This window comes from Mustela nivalis (genome assembly GCF_964662115.1).
Source record: "Mustela nivalis genome assembly, chromosome: 11".
In the NCBI taxonomy this organism is placed as follows: Eukaryota; Metazoa; Chordata; class Mammalia; order Carnivora; family Mustelidae; genus Mustela; species Mustela nivalis.
This window is the reverse complement of record NC_139030.1, coordinates 68670057-68685544: the sequence shown is the minus strand read 5'-3', so window position 1 is coordinate 68685544 and position 15488 is coordinate 68670057. Positions and strand designations below refer to the sequence as shown.

The window sequence follows — 15488 nt, the reverse complement described above, 5'->3', positions numbered from 1 at the left end:
CCCACCCCTTAGGGCCTACAGGGGCCTTAACGCATGTGCACAGCTTCTCATGCTCCCTCTCTTGAGTGTGGACTGCACTCAACGTGGTGGAACGTGGTGGAAACAATGGAGGACGTCCGAGATGGGTCATAAAACACCCTGGAGGGGCGCCTGGTGGCTCAGTTGGTTAAGTGTCTGCCTTCCACTCCCAGTCATGATCCCAGGGTCCTGGGATTGAGTCCTACATCAGGCTCCCTGCTTACTGGGGAGCCTGCTTCTCTCTATCCCTCTGTTGCTCCCCCTGCCTGTGAGCTCTCGCTTGTGCACTGTCTCTCACATAAATATACAAAACTTTTAAGAAATTAAAACCACCCCACAGCGTCCGCTTTCCATTCCCCTGGGAACGCTTGCTCTGGGAGAAACCCCAAGTGGTGAGAATACTCAAGCAGCTTCACAAAGGTCCACATGACAAGGAGTGGAGGTCTCCGGCCCCAGCCAGTCCAGCTGGCTCATTTCTGGCCGACACTGTGACTGCCATCCCCGGAGACCCTCAGCCAGAACCAGCCACCTGCCGCCACATTTCCTAACCCACAGAAACTTTGACCTAATAAATGTCTAAGTTTCTAAGTTTTGGGGCAACTTGACTCACAGTGGTAGTCAATGCATACAGGCCTCTGGACGAGGTGTACAGGGCTGAAACAAGACTCAACTCAAAATTTACTCAAACTGTAAAACTGTATTTATTATCTATGAAATCATAATCCCAAGGTGGACGATCCTAGAACCAACAAGATCAGGGGCTCGGGGACATCACCGGGCTCTTTCTGCTCTGGAGTCTCCGTGTCCAGGCCTTTGTCTTCCGGGTTGTCCCCCTGTGGTCACGAGCTGACTGCAGCAGTCTCTGTCACCAGCCCTCCACACACCAGCAGCTAAAGCTGGCTACAAAAGAAGGCGCCATTGAGTGCCCTGGGCAGATTGTGGGGGAACCCCCCCCCCAGGACTGTTCTCTGTGCCCTGTTGCTCTGAGCTGGGGCACATGCTCCTCTCTCAAACTTCTGACCCTGAGCTAGGGAGGGGTCTGGACTCCCCAGATGACTTCAGCTGCAGCAGCTAAATCAGGTTTCTACTCTCTGTGTCCCCATGAGAATACAGGGCCTGGTTACTGCTCACTGAACAAGGAAGAGATGTGGGGGTTCAGAAGAGACAACCCCCAGCCCCAAGTGGTGAAGTCAGAGACAATCCCTTGAAAAACAACAGGGAGTCATCTGGGCATAAGTGTGAGCAAAGTCACGGAACACAAAAACTCCAGAATAGTGATAACCTGGGGGGATGGAGGGGAGGAGGCAGGGCTCAGATTCCATAGAACCGATTAACACCCACAGGCTCGGGAAAGGAAATGGTCACGTGTGTGGCACATGTCCGCAGGAAGCTGCCTGCTCTCCAGATGGCGGACTGGCCTCGAGGACTCTCCCCAGTGTGCTACCTGGGGAGAACAGTCCAGCAACCCAGCAACCAGTGACGTAGGAAACGTCACTTACTTCGTCAGAACCATAATATGAAGCCGAGTCCAGGCCTTTCCAGATTCCCTTCGGCTCCAGTGCAGCCACCAGCCTCTGCAGGAGATACTGCTATAGGAATGTTGACAGTCATGAAGTCCTAGCATTCCAGAGACAGGAGTTGAGATACCTAGTTGTTTTCCAGAACCTCAACAGAGCCCTCCAGGCCTCTGAAATAGCCTGGTGGGTGGGGCTCCCACAGTGTGACACAGTCGTAGGGAGGAGCTGCCACTGTCGCGGGAACCTGGTTGCCTCTCTCCTGGCAGCAGGGACTTATCCGCTCCACAGCAGAACCCCTCAGACTAGACTACCCTTCCTATCTGGAGGTTGGGTAAAGGCAGCCTGGAACGCAAGATCTGACTAATCCCAGTAGCAGCGGAGAGCTGCCACGACAAGGGCTGAGGTCGCTTCCTCCTCCCCTGCCCAGCCCTCTGGGAAGGCTCCGGTGCCACTGAAGCAGGCTCCGCGGGGCCGGCGGACAAGCCTCCGGAGGCCTGCCTTCCATCCTTCCCAGGAATGGGGAAATGCCGGTTCCCGCGGCGAGTGTAAATACTGAGGCAGGGCCCGGGATCCCTGTCCTTGCCTGCCCGCAGCCGTAACCGCACGTCCAGGTCCCTCACTGTCCCGCCCATAGGGCCATATATCCTGCCATCTGCGGCCGCCTCGTCGTCTGCCCCGCTAAGAAGATAGCGTCCCAAGCCCGACAGGCCCTCCCCCCGGCCAGCTGCAGCCGAGAACCCAGCCCTTGGCCACCGCAGCGGCTCGCCACCGCCTTCCCCCGTGAGCCTCTCACGGAATCCTCCCTGACCAGGCGGCCCGACCCGCAGCCGCCGCAGCCGCCGCCGCCGCCGCCAGGAGAGGAGCATTCCGGGAGGCGGTGCTGCATGCTGGGACCTGTAGTCCGCGGCCCGACCTCGGCAGACAGGTCTCTCAGGTTCCTTCAGCCCCAAGAGCCCGCGACCCCAAGCGGCCCCAACGCCCCGGAACGAGCTGCACCGGCTCGACCACACGGTGCCCGTCGGCCCGCGGGGGATCGGTAGTGGCCGAGTCAACCCCCCAGAATCCACCCCGGAAAGAGAACTGCAGCTGGGGCTACTACACCGACCCGCGACTGCAGAGCTCGGGAGCCACGCCTCTCCGGGGGGAGGGCCCTTTCGCCGTTTGAGTGCGATTGGGCCGCGGTGTCACGTGGTCAGGCGGTAACCGCGGCGACTGAGCGGGAGCGCGCGGGGCGTGCGGCGGACTGGCTTTACTTCCGGGGCCGCGCTCGGCGCCGGGGGCGCGGGCAGCCCATGGGAACTCGGGGCGCCCAGGATGCGGGCGCCAGCCAGGGAGCTCTTTCGGGACGCCGACTTCCCGGCTTCGGACTCCTCGCTTTTCTCCAACTTCTCCACGCCGCTGGCCCAGTTCCGCGAGGACATCACATGGAGGCGGCCGCAGGTGGGGTGGCTGGCGCGGGCCCCGAACCTCGGGTCGCGCCCCGAACCTCGACCTGGGTCTCAAACCTCGCGCAGGGCCCCGAACCTCGGGCTGGGTCCCGAACCTCGGGCCGGGCCTTGAACCTTGGGTCAGGCCCCGCGCGCTGCCTCAGGCGGGGTGCCGCTGCGGCCCTTAGGAGCGGGGTGGGGGGAGGGTGCCCCGCGAGGGAGCCAGCGCGAATCTTGGTTCCGAAGGCGTTCGGGCAGGGCGAGAAGTCCGGTGCAGCAGACCCCAGCCCGGCCCTCTTCTCTGACGGGCGTCCGGCCGGCCGAGCCTCTGGGCCGCACGGCTCTCCCGGCCACAGGCGCCCGGCTCTGTTTCCCGCGTTTGCCGAGATGGACCGTGCTCTTGCTCTTCTGGAAGGCAGGGCTGTTCTCACCGGCATTTCCGCATGGGAACTCTTGACGCTGACCATGGAGAGGGACGCTCCTGCCTAGTGCTGCGTGCGCTAGTGCAGACCATCTTTACAAATGGTTCATGGGATAGGTAAGACCTGGGGAGAGCCCTCCCCTGCCGGCAAGTACCGCTGCATGGTCTGTCACCAGCCCTCGCAGCAGCGTGGCTCAGGTCACAGAGGTGCTCAGGAAGCACGAAAGTGCCAGTGGAATTGGGATTAAAAATGCATTTTAGGCACAGAGGGAGGCCTTTAGAGGGTTTTAGTGGAGGAGGGATTTGAGTGAGTTTATGTTTGAAGAAGCTCACTTTTACTGGCTGGGAAGTGGACTGACAGGGCAGGAATGCAGTGGTCCTAGAGAGAGGTGCAGGGGCTCAGGGTAGCATGGCACCCTGTAGGACAGGGGCTTTGAAGTGGATGGATTTGAGAAATAATTTGGAGGGGGTTAATGAGTCTTAGTGACCAATTGGAAGTAGAGGGTGAGGATGAAGCAAGGATCAAGAACGACTTCCAGATTTGTAGCCTGGGCACCTGGGTAGATGGTGCTCCTGTTTGATGTGCTGGAGACACTGGGAGGTGGGGAATAGCTAGGAATGGAACTTTGGCGTTCCATTTTGCTCGCACAGGTGTGAGCAGAGCTGTCCACAGGTAGGTGGGCTTGAGAGTTAGGTGCTCAGGAAGTTCTGGGCTAGAGGACCCAGACATCTGGGAATGGGGCCCATAACAGGGCCGAGGGCCCCAAACAGTACTTCAGGAGAAAGTGGGTCTGAAGAAGAAGAGAGGGCTTGGAACTGAGCCTTGAGGGTCCCTAACATTCCCTAGAGGGTTTAAGCAGGAGTCCTGACAGGTAGCTTGGAGAGCCAGCAGGCGGTGAGGTGAAAGGACAGCCAGGAACACATGGAACCATGGGAGCCAAGAGGGGACTGTGGGGGAGTGCAAGGGGACAGCCACTGTTCTGTGATGCTGCCAAGTGTCAGGAAAGACGAGAACAGAGTGAGCCCTTTGGATTTGACAACACAGAGGTGACTGGCCTAGAGGCTGGAGGGGCCCATGCTTAGGGAGCAGGATGGAGGAAGTAAGGAAGGCAGCTCTTTCACAAGAAGTCTGTCAGAGAAGGGAAGACTCAAGGGGAGATAATGCAGAGGGGGGCAGTATTTTACAGAAGATGGGGGTTCTCTCTGCCTTATGCTGGTGGAATTCTCCCTGCATGGGTGGAGGAGAGTGGGGGTCATGGGAGGAACGCTGGCTCTAAAGAAGGCAGGAGAGGGGATCAGGCGGGGGTTGCTTCTGAGGAAGCTTCTGGCAAGGTCATCAGCTCAGAGGGCCGTGGAAAAGGGTGAGGGCATGGAAGTGTTAGGAGGGGAAAGGGAAAGGTATAAAGTAGTCTGGGTTTGGGGAAATTAAGCAGGATTCTAGCAGTATGGAGGATCTGTCTGAGATTTGCCATTACGAACTTAAAGTGAAACCACTTTCTAGGGCAAGTTAGCTGTTTCGAGAAGGGAGATGGTGGGACTCATCTAGAGTTGCAGTTTTGCCATTTTAGGAAGGTAGACAGAGACAGGACCCTAGGACTTAAGCCGGATGGGGTGATCTAAAGCCAGGAGGGGTTATGGGAGGCCAGCTGCTTCCCCTTCCCTCTTAGGCAATATGGGTGACTAGAAGAGCTCCCCAGGCCTGTCACCTCAATCCTGTCTTCTTAGTTTTAGAGACTAGTCTTCAGGCATGATGTAACTGGGTGATATTCTTTATTTCAGGAAATTTGTGCCACGCCCCGGCTGTTTGCAGATAACCCACTGGACGGACAGGTGAAGCAAGGGCTGCTGGGAGACTGCTGGCTCCTGTGTGCCTGTGCCGCTCTGCAGAAGAGCCAGCAGCTCCTGGACCAGGTATCTGGGGCGGGCAGGGCTGCTCTTCCGCTGTCTTCCTGTCCGCTGTGCGCAGGAAGGAAGGTGGAGGCAGGGCAGCTGAAGCTCCTGCTCTGTGGGCTCTGCTGTGGCTGTCTGGTGTAGCTGGTGGAAGAGACAGCTCTGCGCTCAGGCCACAGGGGCTCTGAGGTGTCCCCAGGGTTCCAGCATGTGGGCTTTTCCCTCTGTTCTGCCCTTCTGAGCCCTCGGCTCTCATGCAGGCTGTGTGCTTGGGATGCAAAGATGAGCACAGCTACCCAGAGTAGGGAAGGTTCGGCTGGCAGGTCCTATGCCCTTGGTTTGGAGTATGTTTCCCTAGCTAGTTGATTTTTTTGTTTTTAACAGTTTTGAACATAAATTGGCAAAAGGTGGTTAAAACAGAGGCTAGGCTGATAGCACAGGTATAAAAGGCCTGCTCAGTGTGCTTCTCAGGAGCCTCACAGCTTTGTTTGGCTCCTGCCTGGACGTTATTGATTAAAGCAGCAACACTGACAGTAGTGACCCCTTTGGAGCTACTGTCATGTCCCAAGGCCCTGCTAATCACACCATAGTTGCTGGCCTTTGTACTTAGGGCCTGTCTGGCTTTGCCCTCATTTGCAAACAACGCTAAAACCGTTGATAACATGTTCATAGTCAGTAAGTGACAGAGCAGGACCGGACAAGCTTGTGTAGGTGCAGAGCCCACCTGTGTCTTATTCTGGGTCAGAACTCCAAAGCCTGCAGTGAACGCACTGGGTCCAGGCGCTGGCAGAATTGCTGAGACCCCCGCCCCTGCCCCACCTGTAGCTGGGGGGTCACTGTGACTGCCATCCACAGCCAGCTCTGCTGAGAATTGCCTGTAAAAGTCATGTTTGTTTTGGATTCAGGTCAAGAGGTTATTTGGGACAGTAAGACATCATTGTTGGCCTTAAGGTTTTAGAGACACTCGGCAGTGTGGTCCTAAGATGTTTTACTGGAAAGTCTGTTAGTTTTCTGTGTGGCTACTGGGTTTTGCATCCACACGGACATCCAGCTGTGGAGCGAAGTCAGGACCCAGGCAGAGCAGCAGGGGAGTGTGGAGCAGCTCTTGTGACAGTGCGTGGGAAACAGTGCATGGTTTGTCTCTCATGCTCTCCTTTTGCCTTTCCCTGTGCGTGGTAGGTCTTCCCTCCAGGACAGCCAAGCTGGCGTGACCACACGTACCGTGGCTCCTTTACTTGTCGAATCTGGCAATTTGGACACTGGCTGGAGGTGACCATAGATGACCGTCTGCCTTGTCTTGCAGGGAGACTCTGCTTCTCCCGGTGCCAGAGAGAGGATGTGTTCTGGCTTCCCCTATTGGAGAAGGTCTATGCCAAGTACGCGTGCCGAAGGCTGAAGGGGCCAGGCTGGGGTGGGCTGGGGAGCCACAGCTGCCTTAGGCCATTCCCAGGCAGCACATTTCTGCTCTCCCTGGGCTGAGTGCCCTCCTCAGTCCCCAGAACCTGGCAGCCAGGCCTGCGGTGGGACCGACCTGTCCAGAGATAGAAACTCTGAGACAGGGCCTGTAGTGCCCATCTCTGTGCCCCCCACACACACAACCCCACCCCTGCTACCCACTCCCTCTTTCCCTGTCCTCGCTTCAAAGTCAGGGAGGAGTAAAGCCACCCAGGTCTCTGTGCTTGCTTATCGAGATCCTGCCTGAGGCCGTGCCCCTCACCCCAGGTCTGAATGGGAAAATGGCCATCTTAGAATATACTGCTCAGCCTGCCAGAAGAGGCTGCTGTGATAAGCAGACCTTTGCACAAAGGGAGTAAGGCAGGCCTGCAGTGATGTGGGTGCGAGTGCCTCCATCCCAGGACCACGGTGGGGTTCGATCTGGAGAAGTGGAGCAGTGCGTGTTCACAGCCTCACGCCTCATGCTGCCTCCCGCTTGTGTCCATGCTGGAGGCCATGGGGCAGGGCTGGGCCCACTGTGCAGTGTGGCCTTTGAGAGTCCAGTGATGTCTGTCCTTGGTGAGGATGAGGCAGGAGTAAAGAGAAGCTACTGAAGTGGAGGGTCAGGTGATTTGAGGGTGTTGCAGATGGAAGAGAGGCAGGCCGCTGTGTCCCTGTGCCAGAGGCTCACTTCCTGTGATTATGTCTCCCCAGGGTCTACGGGTCCTACGAGCACCTGTGGGCGGGGCAGGTGGCTGATGCCCTGGTGGACCTAACTGGGGGCCTGGCAGAAAGGTGGAGCCTGAAGGACTTGGTCAGAACCAGTGGCCAACAGGACAGGCCTGGCAGCTCAGAGCACAGGACTTGTCGGCAGTTGCTCAACCTCAAGGACCGGTGTCTGATAAGCTGCTCGGTGCTCAGCCCCAGAGCAGGTGAGGCGGCAGGCAGGTGCCCGTGGGATGGGCCTGTGCCCCTGTGCCCCACAGCCGCACACGGGCTGGTTCTCAGGGCCCCCGTCAGGACTGAGTGGAAAACAAGACATTTGTCTTTCAAACCCGGTATCTGGTGTGTGACCTTCCCCTGCCACCTGTCCTTCTCCAGAGGGAGGGTCCCTTTTTCCCTTGATTTTTTTCTTTCTCCCCAACTTTGGGAGTAGGTTGAGGCTGGAACCTCTGCCAGGGCGGCCGCCACCAGAAACTCCAGAACCCGGGGTGGCAGCATTTCTGGCCCATGGCACCCTGGCAAAATCAGACTCAGGTTTTCGTTTGAGTGGTTTCCGTGCTCATTAAAGGAAGTTTCTCAAAATGAAGAAACCGTGCACACAGAACTGTTTTGACTTTTCCATGACCCTCGGGGCTTTTCCACAAACAGTCTTGTGTGTTGTACCTCGTGCTCCCTCTGCTTTCTCTGGCGCTGTGTGGACTGCAGGTGTCTCATTCTGTCAGCCGGGCTGCTGTGTCTTCTTACTCTGCCCCTTAACATCACCCGTTTCAGGGCTTTCCAGTCTCTCACATTAGGGACAGAATTACTGAATGTTTCCGTGTTTAACAGCCTGCACGTTTAGGATGATTCTCATAATGGGTTTTTTGGCCCAAGGACACAGACGTTGAAATAAACAGTGTGTGTGGACAGTGAATGCCACTGGGCTGGGCACAGGTCAGGCTGCCACCACTCTGTGAGGGGGCAGGGGGAGGCCCACAGGTGCCATGCTGACTGTGCAGGGTGCGGCGTCAGAACTCTCCCTGAGGCTTGGCATCAGCCGCCCCCAAGCTGGGGCAGGGCTCATTCTTAGCACCCCAGGCTTTGCAGAAACCTCCAGACAAAGCAGGGGGTGCTGCCGGCGCTCAGCTGGATCCCGCAGAGGTGTCTCAGCGCTGGGGATTTGGGCAGACACTCAGAGTGGTGGCTACAGCGCCATTCTAAAGAAAGGTTTTTCTTTTTCTTTTCTTTTTTAAGATTTTATTTATTTATTTGACAGATCACAAGTAGGCAGAGAGGCAGGCAGAGACAGAGAGAGGGGGAAGCATGCTCCCTGCTGAGCAAAGAACCTGATGCAGGGCTCAATCCCAGGACTCAATCATGACCTGAGCCGAACGAAGGCAGAGACTTTAATCCAGGGAGCCACCCAGGTGCCCCTAAAGAAAGCTTTTTAAGGACATTCCAGAAATTTCTTTTTCTTTCTGGACTGCCACCCCTCTTCCGCAGGTGGGGCTCTAGTCACCGTTTGGCTCCTCCACTTCCATATGGTATGACCCAAGGGACTCTGGGCAAATAGGGTTGTTTCCTTTCTGGGTCTCCAGTCTGCCCCCCAGCAGTGTTTGGTCCCACAATCTCTGGCCACGCAGTGCCCCCCTGCCCACTCAGCTAGCTGGCCTGGCCAGGAGGAGATTGCTCTTCTTGGAGGTCCCAGACCTGCCCCAGACCTGTTGCTGACAACCCTTGTAGCCGCACCTTTGAGATCCCGCCTTGCACTGCCTTGTCAGCTGGCCAGCCTTGCTCCTCCATCCCAGCGGGAACCGAGGCCCCAAGAAGGGAATGGCCAGCTGGGCCCTTGGCAGCCGAGCCACAGTCTACACCCAGGTCCTCAGCCAGGACTCTGCACTGGCTCAGGCCACTCCTAAGCTCACTTGTCCACAGTGGTCAGGAAAGGAGCCCCAGCTGTCCATTGGGATCTAGGCGCTGCCATGGCCACGGTTGGGTGGGCTAATGTATCCCATGGGAAGGGAGACAGACCGGTGCATGTGCCCAGTTTGGGGACTTCCAGCCTACAACCCAGCCATTCCTCACCCAGGTGCCAGGGAGCTGGGGGAGTTTCATGCCTTCATTGTGTCGGATCTGCGAGAGCTCCAGGGCCGGGCCGGCCAGAGCCTCCTGCTGCTGCGTATTCAGAATCCCTGGGGCCGGCGGTGCTGGCAGGGGCCCTGGAGAGAGGGGTGAGTGTGGCTGAGGGCCGGGACTGTGCTGCTGTCAGGGAAGGCAGGGGTCTGGGGCCCTGAGCAGCAGTGAAGAGATGTTTTGAGGCTAGCAGCAGCTCAGGCACAGCCTTCACTAGCCTGCTTAGGGGATCAGCCCTGGACAGACAGGTCCAGAGGTAGGAGCCTCAGAGAGGGAGGGGGGTATGGCCAGGGCAGAGCCATTCTGAGCTGGGCTGGCAAGAAACTGGCAGGTCACGGAGCTCCCGTCAGTGCTGTCAGCTCAGGGGTGATGGGCCGCTGCTGAAAGAAGCTGCCTTCCAGGGGCGAAGGGTGGAGCCAGGTAGATCCAGCCGATGAGTCCGAGTTGCTGTCCCAGCTGCAGGAAGGAGAGTTCTGGGTGGAGGAGGAGGAGTTCCTCCGGGAGTTTGATGAAGTCACCGTTGGCTTCCCGATCACGGAGGCCGGCTACCTGCAGAGCCTCTACTCAGGTAAAGGGGAGGCCTAACCTGGGACAGGCCCTTGTAGGGGTAGGCCAACCTGCACAGGCTCTCTGAGCCTCCCTGCCTCCGGATGTCAGGGCTGAGCAGCACCGCATCCCTCTGGGGGCTCCCAGCCCAGCCCTCGCCCCCGGGCCCTATTCTGCTCACCCTGTGTGTGGAGTGAGCGCTCCATCCCCTCCCATCCCAGGCGGCTTGAGGTGGTGGGAGACTGCGGGGCTCCTGCCTCCAGGGTGCTGTAGCTGGTGCTGGTGAGAGTGGCAGGGAAGCCCGAGTGGGAGCCCTTTCCTGAGGCTGCTGCCTGCTGGTTCTCCCCTAGAAAAGGCGCTGTGCCACACTCAGGAACTGCCTGGGGCCTGGGTCAAGGGGCAGTCGGCAGGAGGCTGTCGGAACAACAGCGGCTTTCCCAGCAACCCCAAATACTGGCTGCGGGTCTCAGAACCGAGCGAGGTGTTTGTTGCCGTCCTGCAGAGACCCAGGGTGCGTGCCACGGGCCGGGCAGGCCGGGCTCGGGCACCGGCGAGGGGCGAGTGTGCCGTGAGGAGCCCGGCCAGCTTCCTGAGCGAGGACTACCAGGCCGTGGGCCTGCATATCTGGAAGGTAACTCCTGCTGGGACATGAGCGAGTGCCGGGAGCCTTACCTGCCTCATCCTCCCGGGTCGCCTATCTGCTGGGGCTCCCACAGACCCAGCTATGCCCAGCCCGGCCCGTGTCTGTCGGACAAAGGGAGATGAAGCAGAAGCAGCTGTTGGCTGACTGGCAGGAGGGAACGGGGCCCAGCCCCATCTAGATTGGTCTGCGGTCTCCCAGAGCAGGGGGACTCTGACCCCTGGGTTGAGTGAGAGCCCTGGCCTGGGGAGCACTCTGGCCCTGCCCCCGCCATGCTGGGAAGGACCCACAGGTCCAGGTGCTCTTTCATGAAGTCATTTGAGAGGCCCTTCCAGTGGGCGAAGGTGGCGGGGCCTGTCTCGGGATGGTGGCCCACAGCCCTCCTCTGTGCAGGTGGAGAAGCGGCGGGTCAGCCTGCCCAGGGTCCTGTCCACACCCCCCGTTGCTGGCACCTTGTGCCATGCCTACGACCGGGAGGTCCACCTCCGCTGCGAACTCACACCGGGCTACTACCTGGCTGTGCCCAGCACCTTCCTGAAGGACGTGCCAGGGCAGTTTCTGCTGCGGGTCTTCTCTAGCGGGAGAATCTCCCTCAGGTGAGGGGCATGGAGGAGCTCTAGGAGAAAAGGGCAGCATGGCCCAGGCAGCTTCATGGGAGGGGTGTGTGTGTCCACGGTCCGGAGCTCGCTGCCAGCTGCCCTCCCGTGTGTCTTTCCCGGGCAGTGCCATCAAGCCATCGGCTGGGAGCCCTGCCCCTGGGGAGGCCCTGCCTGAGGGCGAGTGGGAGACAGTACAGCTGCGGGGCTCCTGGAGAAGCGGCCAGACAGCAGGGGGCAGCAGGAACTTTGCCTCCTACCCTAGCAACCCCTGCTTCCCCCTGTCAGTCCCCGAGGGCCCAGGCCCCCGCTGCATCCGCATCACTCTGCGCCAGCACTGCCAGGACGCCCAGTGCCATCCCATTGGCTTCCACGTCTTCCAGGCAAGCTCCTCCTGCTCCGGGGGGCAGGGAGGCTCTCAGAGGGACTGTGTCCCCACGGGTGGCCAGGCATGACGGTGGCCTGGACTTGGTTGTGTGGGCACAGCCGGGTGGCCGGTCCCATGCAAGATCCATGTCTAGTTTCCTGAAGTCTGTAATTCACTGGGGCCCTGGGTCAGCTCAGACAGCCCCCTGTCCGCTCACCCAGTTCAGAGCAGCAGTGTCAGGAGGTCAGTTCTGCTCCCCTGAGCTGTGCCTCCTGCCCAGGAGACCCGAGGGTGTGCCCCACCAGGAGCTGCCCCAAAGCCACGTAGCCCCACTCTTCCCTGTGCCCCAACCTTCTGGGGCCACTCTTCCAGGGAGAGGGCATCCTCTGGGGACCAGGAGGGGACCCTAGCACAGGCTCGCCTGGTGGAGCAGGAAAGGGAGGGAGGAGGCCACAAAAGACAGTGTGAGGCCCACGTGGACAGATGCCACCCAGTGCAAGGCTTAGATAATTCTTGGGTCAGAAAGCTGTCATGCGGTGAAGAGGAGCGGGTGTTGAGGCCCAGGCAGGCCTGTACATCTTAAACGCTACCCCAGATCTCCTTTCTGCACCTCAGCTCTGGCTGTGCTGTGCTGTGCTGAGCAGACCTGTGGTTGGAGGAAGGGAGACAGATACAGTGTCAGGGTCCGAGGTTGCAGGCCCAGATGCCATGGCAATGAAGTGGCTCACAACCCACACGTGTGCTCCTCCTGGGGGCTCCACCTCAAGATGGGCTTGATGAGCCAGCGGGTGCCTGAGGAGGGCATAGGCTGGGACGATGGCTGGTGTGGTGGGGGGAGGCACACGTAGCCTGGGCTGTGGATATAGGTCAGGTCTCTGAGAAGCTTGTGTACCTTTGGGAGGACAGAGCCACTGTGCTCCCCAAGAGCGGGGGGCTCATTGTGGAGTCTTGCTTGCCCCAGGCTGTCCCCTGGGGCATCTGTGGGGGAGCTTCGATAAAAACTGGAGCTTTGATAAAAGTGCCAATGCCAGGAGCCGGTCAGATGAGTCTTGGGACAGAGCCCTGGGCCGTGTGATGGTGGTAGTCCCCCAGGCAGGGCTGCACACCTAACAAGGGTTATGGGGCCTTGGTGAGCGGTGGGCCCAGCTTGGCAGGCTGGGCGGGTGTCCCCACTGGGAAAGGGCAGGTGTGTGATGTGGGAGATCCAGATCCAGGCAGAGTGCCCCTGTCTTGCCTGACCCCGCACAGCCCAGCCTCAGACAGGCCAAACTGAGGAAGGAGAGCCGTTCCTGTTGGCCATGGCGGCCCAGTGGACAGGCCTCCCCTGTCTGAGCCCGTGCGTCCCCCAGGTTCCGGTGGACGGGGGGAGCCGCAGTTCACCCGGCCTGCTACTTCAGGAGCCTGTGCTGAGCTGTGTGCCGCATCGCTACGCCCAGGAAGTAAGCCGGCTCTGCCACCTGTCGGCAGGGACCTACAGGATCGTGCCCTCCACCTACCTGCCAGACACGGAAGGGGCCTTCACGGTGACCATTGCCACCAGGATAGACAGGTGGGGCTCTAGGGCTGGGGGTGATTCCTCAGCGTGTGTGTGCCCCTCCCTTTCGTCCCCTCTAGCCCACCCACCCCAGCTCCGACCTGTTCCAGCAGAGCAGCAGCAGGCAGGGCATGTCAGCGTGCAGGGGGTGGCAGGAGGCGGGGGTGGCAGGAGGTGAGCGCAGCTGCTCCTCGGGCTGGGGGCCAGCCAGGCTACTGTGTCTTCTATCCCGCAGGCGCTCCATCCACAGCCAGGAGAGGCTGGGGCAGCTCCTCCAGGAGGTAGGTGTGGGGCTGGGGACACGGGCACACTTGTCTCTTGGCAGGAGGGCCAAGGGGCGGGAGCTGCAGTAACAGATGTGGCAGTGTAGCTGTGGCGGTGCACAAGGGGGGCAGGCCCCAGCTGCCATCCAGGGCAGCCGCTGCCCAGCCCTTGCCATCTTTCCTCCTGCAGGCCTCCTTCATGGCAGTTATGAAAACCTAACCAGGTGACACCCCTCTCCCCCCGCCGTGTCAGCTATAGCGACTGGGGTATCCAAGGGGCTCCCTCCCATGATGCCCCAGCCTTGATGCTGCAGTGGCCAGGCCTGAGCTGGATGACTGCACGTGCTAACAGGTCTAGGCGAAGAGCCCATCCTGCGGGGCCCAGGGCCAGAGGTGCAGCAGGCGCCGCAGGGAGGGCAGGGGAAGCCACACACACGGCGTCTCTGTTCCTCATGGCTCAGGCCGCAGAGCTTGCCGTTGACCCTCCACGATGTCCCTTCATGGTACCTGCACCTGGCTCTGGAGAGAGGCCTTACAGCAGACCAGAGCAGAGTATGATGATCTTGTTGATAACTATTTATGTGCAACCTTTTTAGGAAATAACTTTATAAATAAACATGAGTACTGAGTGGTTTACAGACAAGTCTCGTCTTCTTCCTGCAGAGGAGGGGAAGACTAGATGCTGTGTCCCCTGGGGGCCCTCCGCCCAGCCACTTGTGTGCTGCCAGTGACCATGGCGTCTGGGACAGGCCTAGCTGGCCTGTGAGGCTGGCATGGCTGATTTGGGGGGCAGACAGCGGTGCTGAGAGGTTTGGAGGGCTGGTAGGGGTGGGCACGTGCCCTGGTACAGGAGCAGGAGGTGGTGGCTGGGAAAGAGAATTGGCACAGCTTACGGCTCACATCCTCCTCCCTGTTCATGCTGGGCTTACCCCCTTCCCCTGTCCCATCCCCTGCTGCCTGGTGAGACCCTGAGGAGCTGCCTTTTGTGGAAGGAGGAGGCCCTGCAGGCCCCCAGGCCCCTACCCAGTTGGTCGCAGCAGGCCATGATCTCAGCCAGACCTCTCTCCCTCACCTCCCATCTCTCTGACTCCCCAGCACTGTGGGGTCACCATCACCCGGGGCAGCCAGCTAATGTGCCACCCTTCCCAAGGAGGGTAGGGTGCCGGCGCACAGGGCCTGAGAGAGAAGTGCTGCTCACTGCCCCACCCCACTCCACAGATGGGCAGGATGCCTCCAGAAGGCGGGGGCTGGCCTCTCTGTGGCATAGGGGCAGGATTGGAAGTGGCTTTTGCTGTGGCGCTGTGACCCATTCTCTGGGGTCAAGTGAGGACAGAGGGCATCCACCGGTGGAAAGGCAGCCTGGAGGAGGCAGCCAGCCCTCAGCTATGCTGGGCTTAGGGACCGGCCCTGGCAGCAGGATGCCAGCGGAGACAGTGCCTCAGCACGAGTGCCCTCTTGCCCAGCAGCCCCCAATCTGTGCCCTACTCCTTCATGTGGCTCCATCCCCTGATCTTGACCCCCAGGGCATCCTCAGTGGCTGTCTGGTTCCCTGCATTGGCGCCCCCTTCTGGCCCAGTGACCTCCAGAAGTAGCTTGCTTTCTCTGGGCTTCAGTGTCTTTGTGGAAGCTGAGCCTGGGCTCTGACCATGCTCAGTGTGTCCCATGTCCAGGCTCTGGCTCTCTGCTTTGCCCTTGAGTCCTTGGCCTGCAGGATGGGTACCAGCTCAGCTCATCCTTCTGAGAAAGGGAGCAACAAAATCTGGACCCATTCCATGCCCCCTCCACCACACGGTGGGACCTCCCATGCATCAGAAACCTCCAGCCTCCGCCTCTCTTCTCACATCTGGCAATCTGGCGTTGCCCCCCACTCCCAAGCCCCATACAGGATGCACCGGGCTGCGCTGAGGCTGCAGACCACAGAGCCCTATGTGGGTGGGTCCACGGCTGCCTCACCACTTGGCCCTGCTGACCGGTATGGACTGGAGCCCCGCCGTGGCCCT

The 15488-nt window shown here is 59.7% G+C and overlaps 1 protein-coding gene and 1 long non-coding RNA gene across 6 annotated transcripts; one reads left to right on the top strand and one right to left on the bottom strand.

Moving 5' to 3' along the window:
- Positions 1-695: 695 nt before the first annotated feature.
- Positions 696-2729, bottom strand: LOC309843836. 4 transcript variants are annotated; one of them, XR_014300357.1, is made up of 3 exons: positions 2641-2729; positions 1518-1635; positions 696-918 (listed from the first exon to the last, which is right to left on the bottom strand). It is a non-coding gene; the product is annotated as an uncharacterized lncRNA (long non-coding RNA). The 4 variants fall into 4 exon arrangements; XR_014300358.1 differs by having other exon boundaries at positions 1518-1607; XR_014300359.1 differs by lacking the exon at positions 2641-2729 and adding an exon at positions 2119-2404 and having other exon boundaries at positions 1518-1607.
- CAPN10 (calpain 10) lies at positions 2699-14126 on the top strand. 2 transcript variants are annotated; one of them, XM_082689767.1, is made up of 12 exons: positions 2699-2975; positions 5163-5294; positions 6453-6649; positions 7422-7639; positions 9499-9640; positions 9999-10110; positions 10591-10719; positions 11122-11324; positions 11452-11707; positions 13041-13240; positions 13461-13506; positions 13679-14126. In XM_082689767.1, exons 1-12 carry the CDS (start codon positions 2850-2852, stop codon positions 13706-13708), a joined length of 1791 nt encoding a protein of 596 aa, XP_082545893.1. In that variant the 5' UTR covers positions 2699-2849; the 3' UTR covers positions 13709-14126. The 2 variants fall into 2 exon arrangements, with proteins under 2 accessions (XP_082545893.1, XP_082545892.1); XM_082689766.1 differs by having other exon boundaries at positions 9944-10110; positions 10439-10719.
- Positions 14127-15488: the final 1362 nt, after the last annotated feature.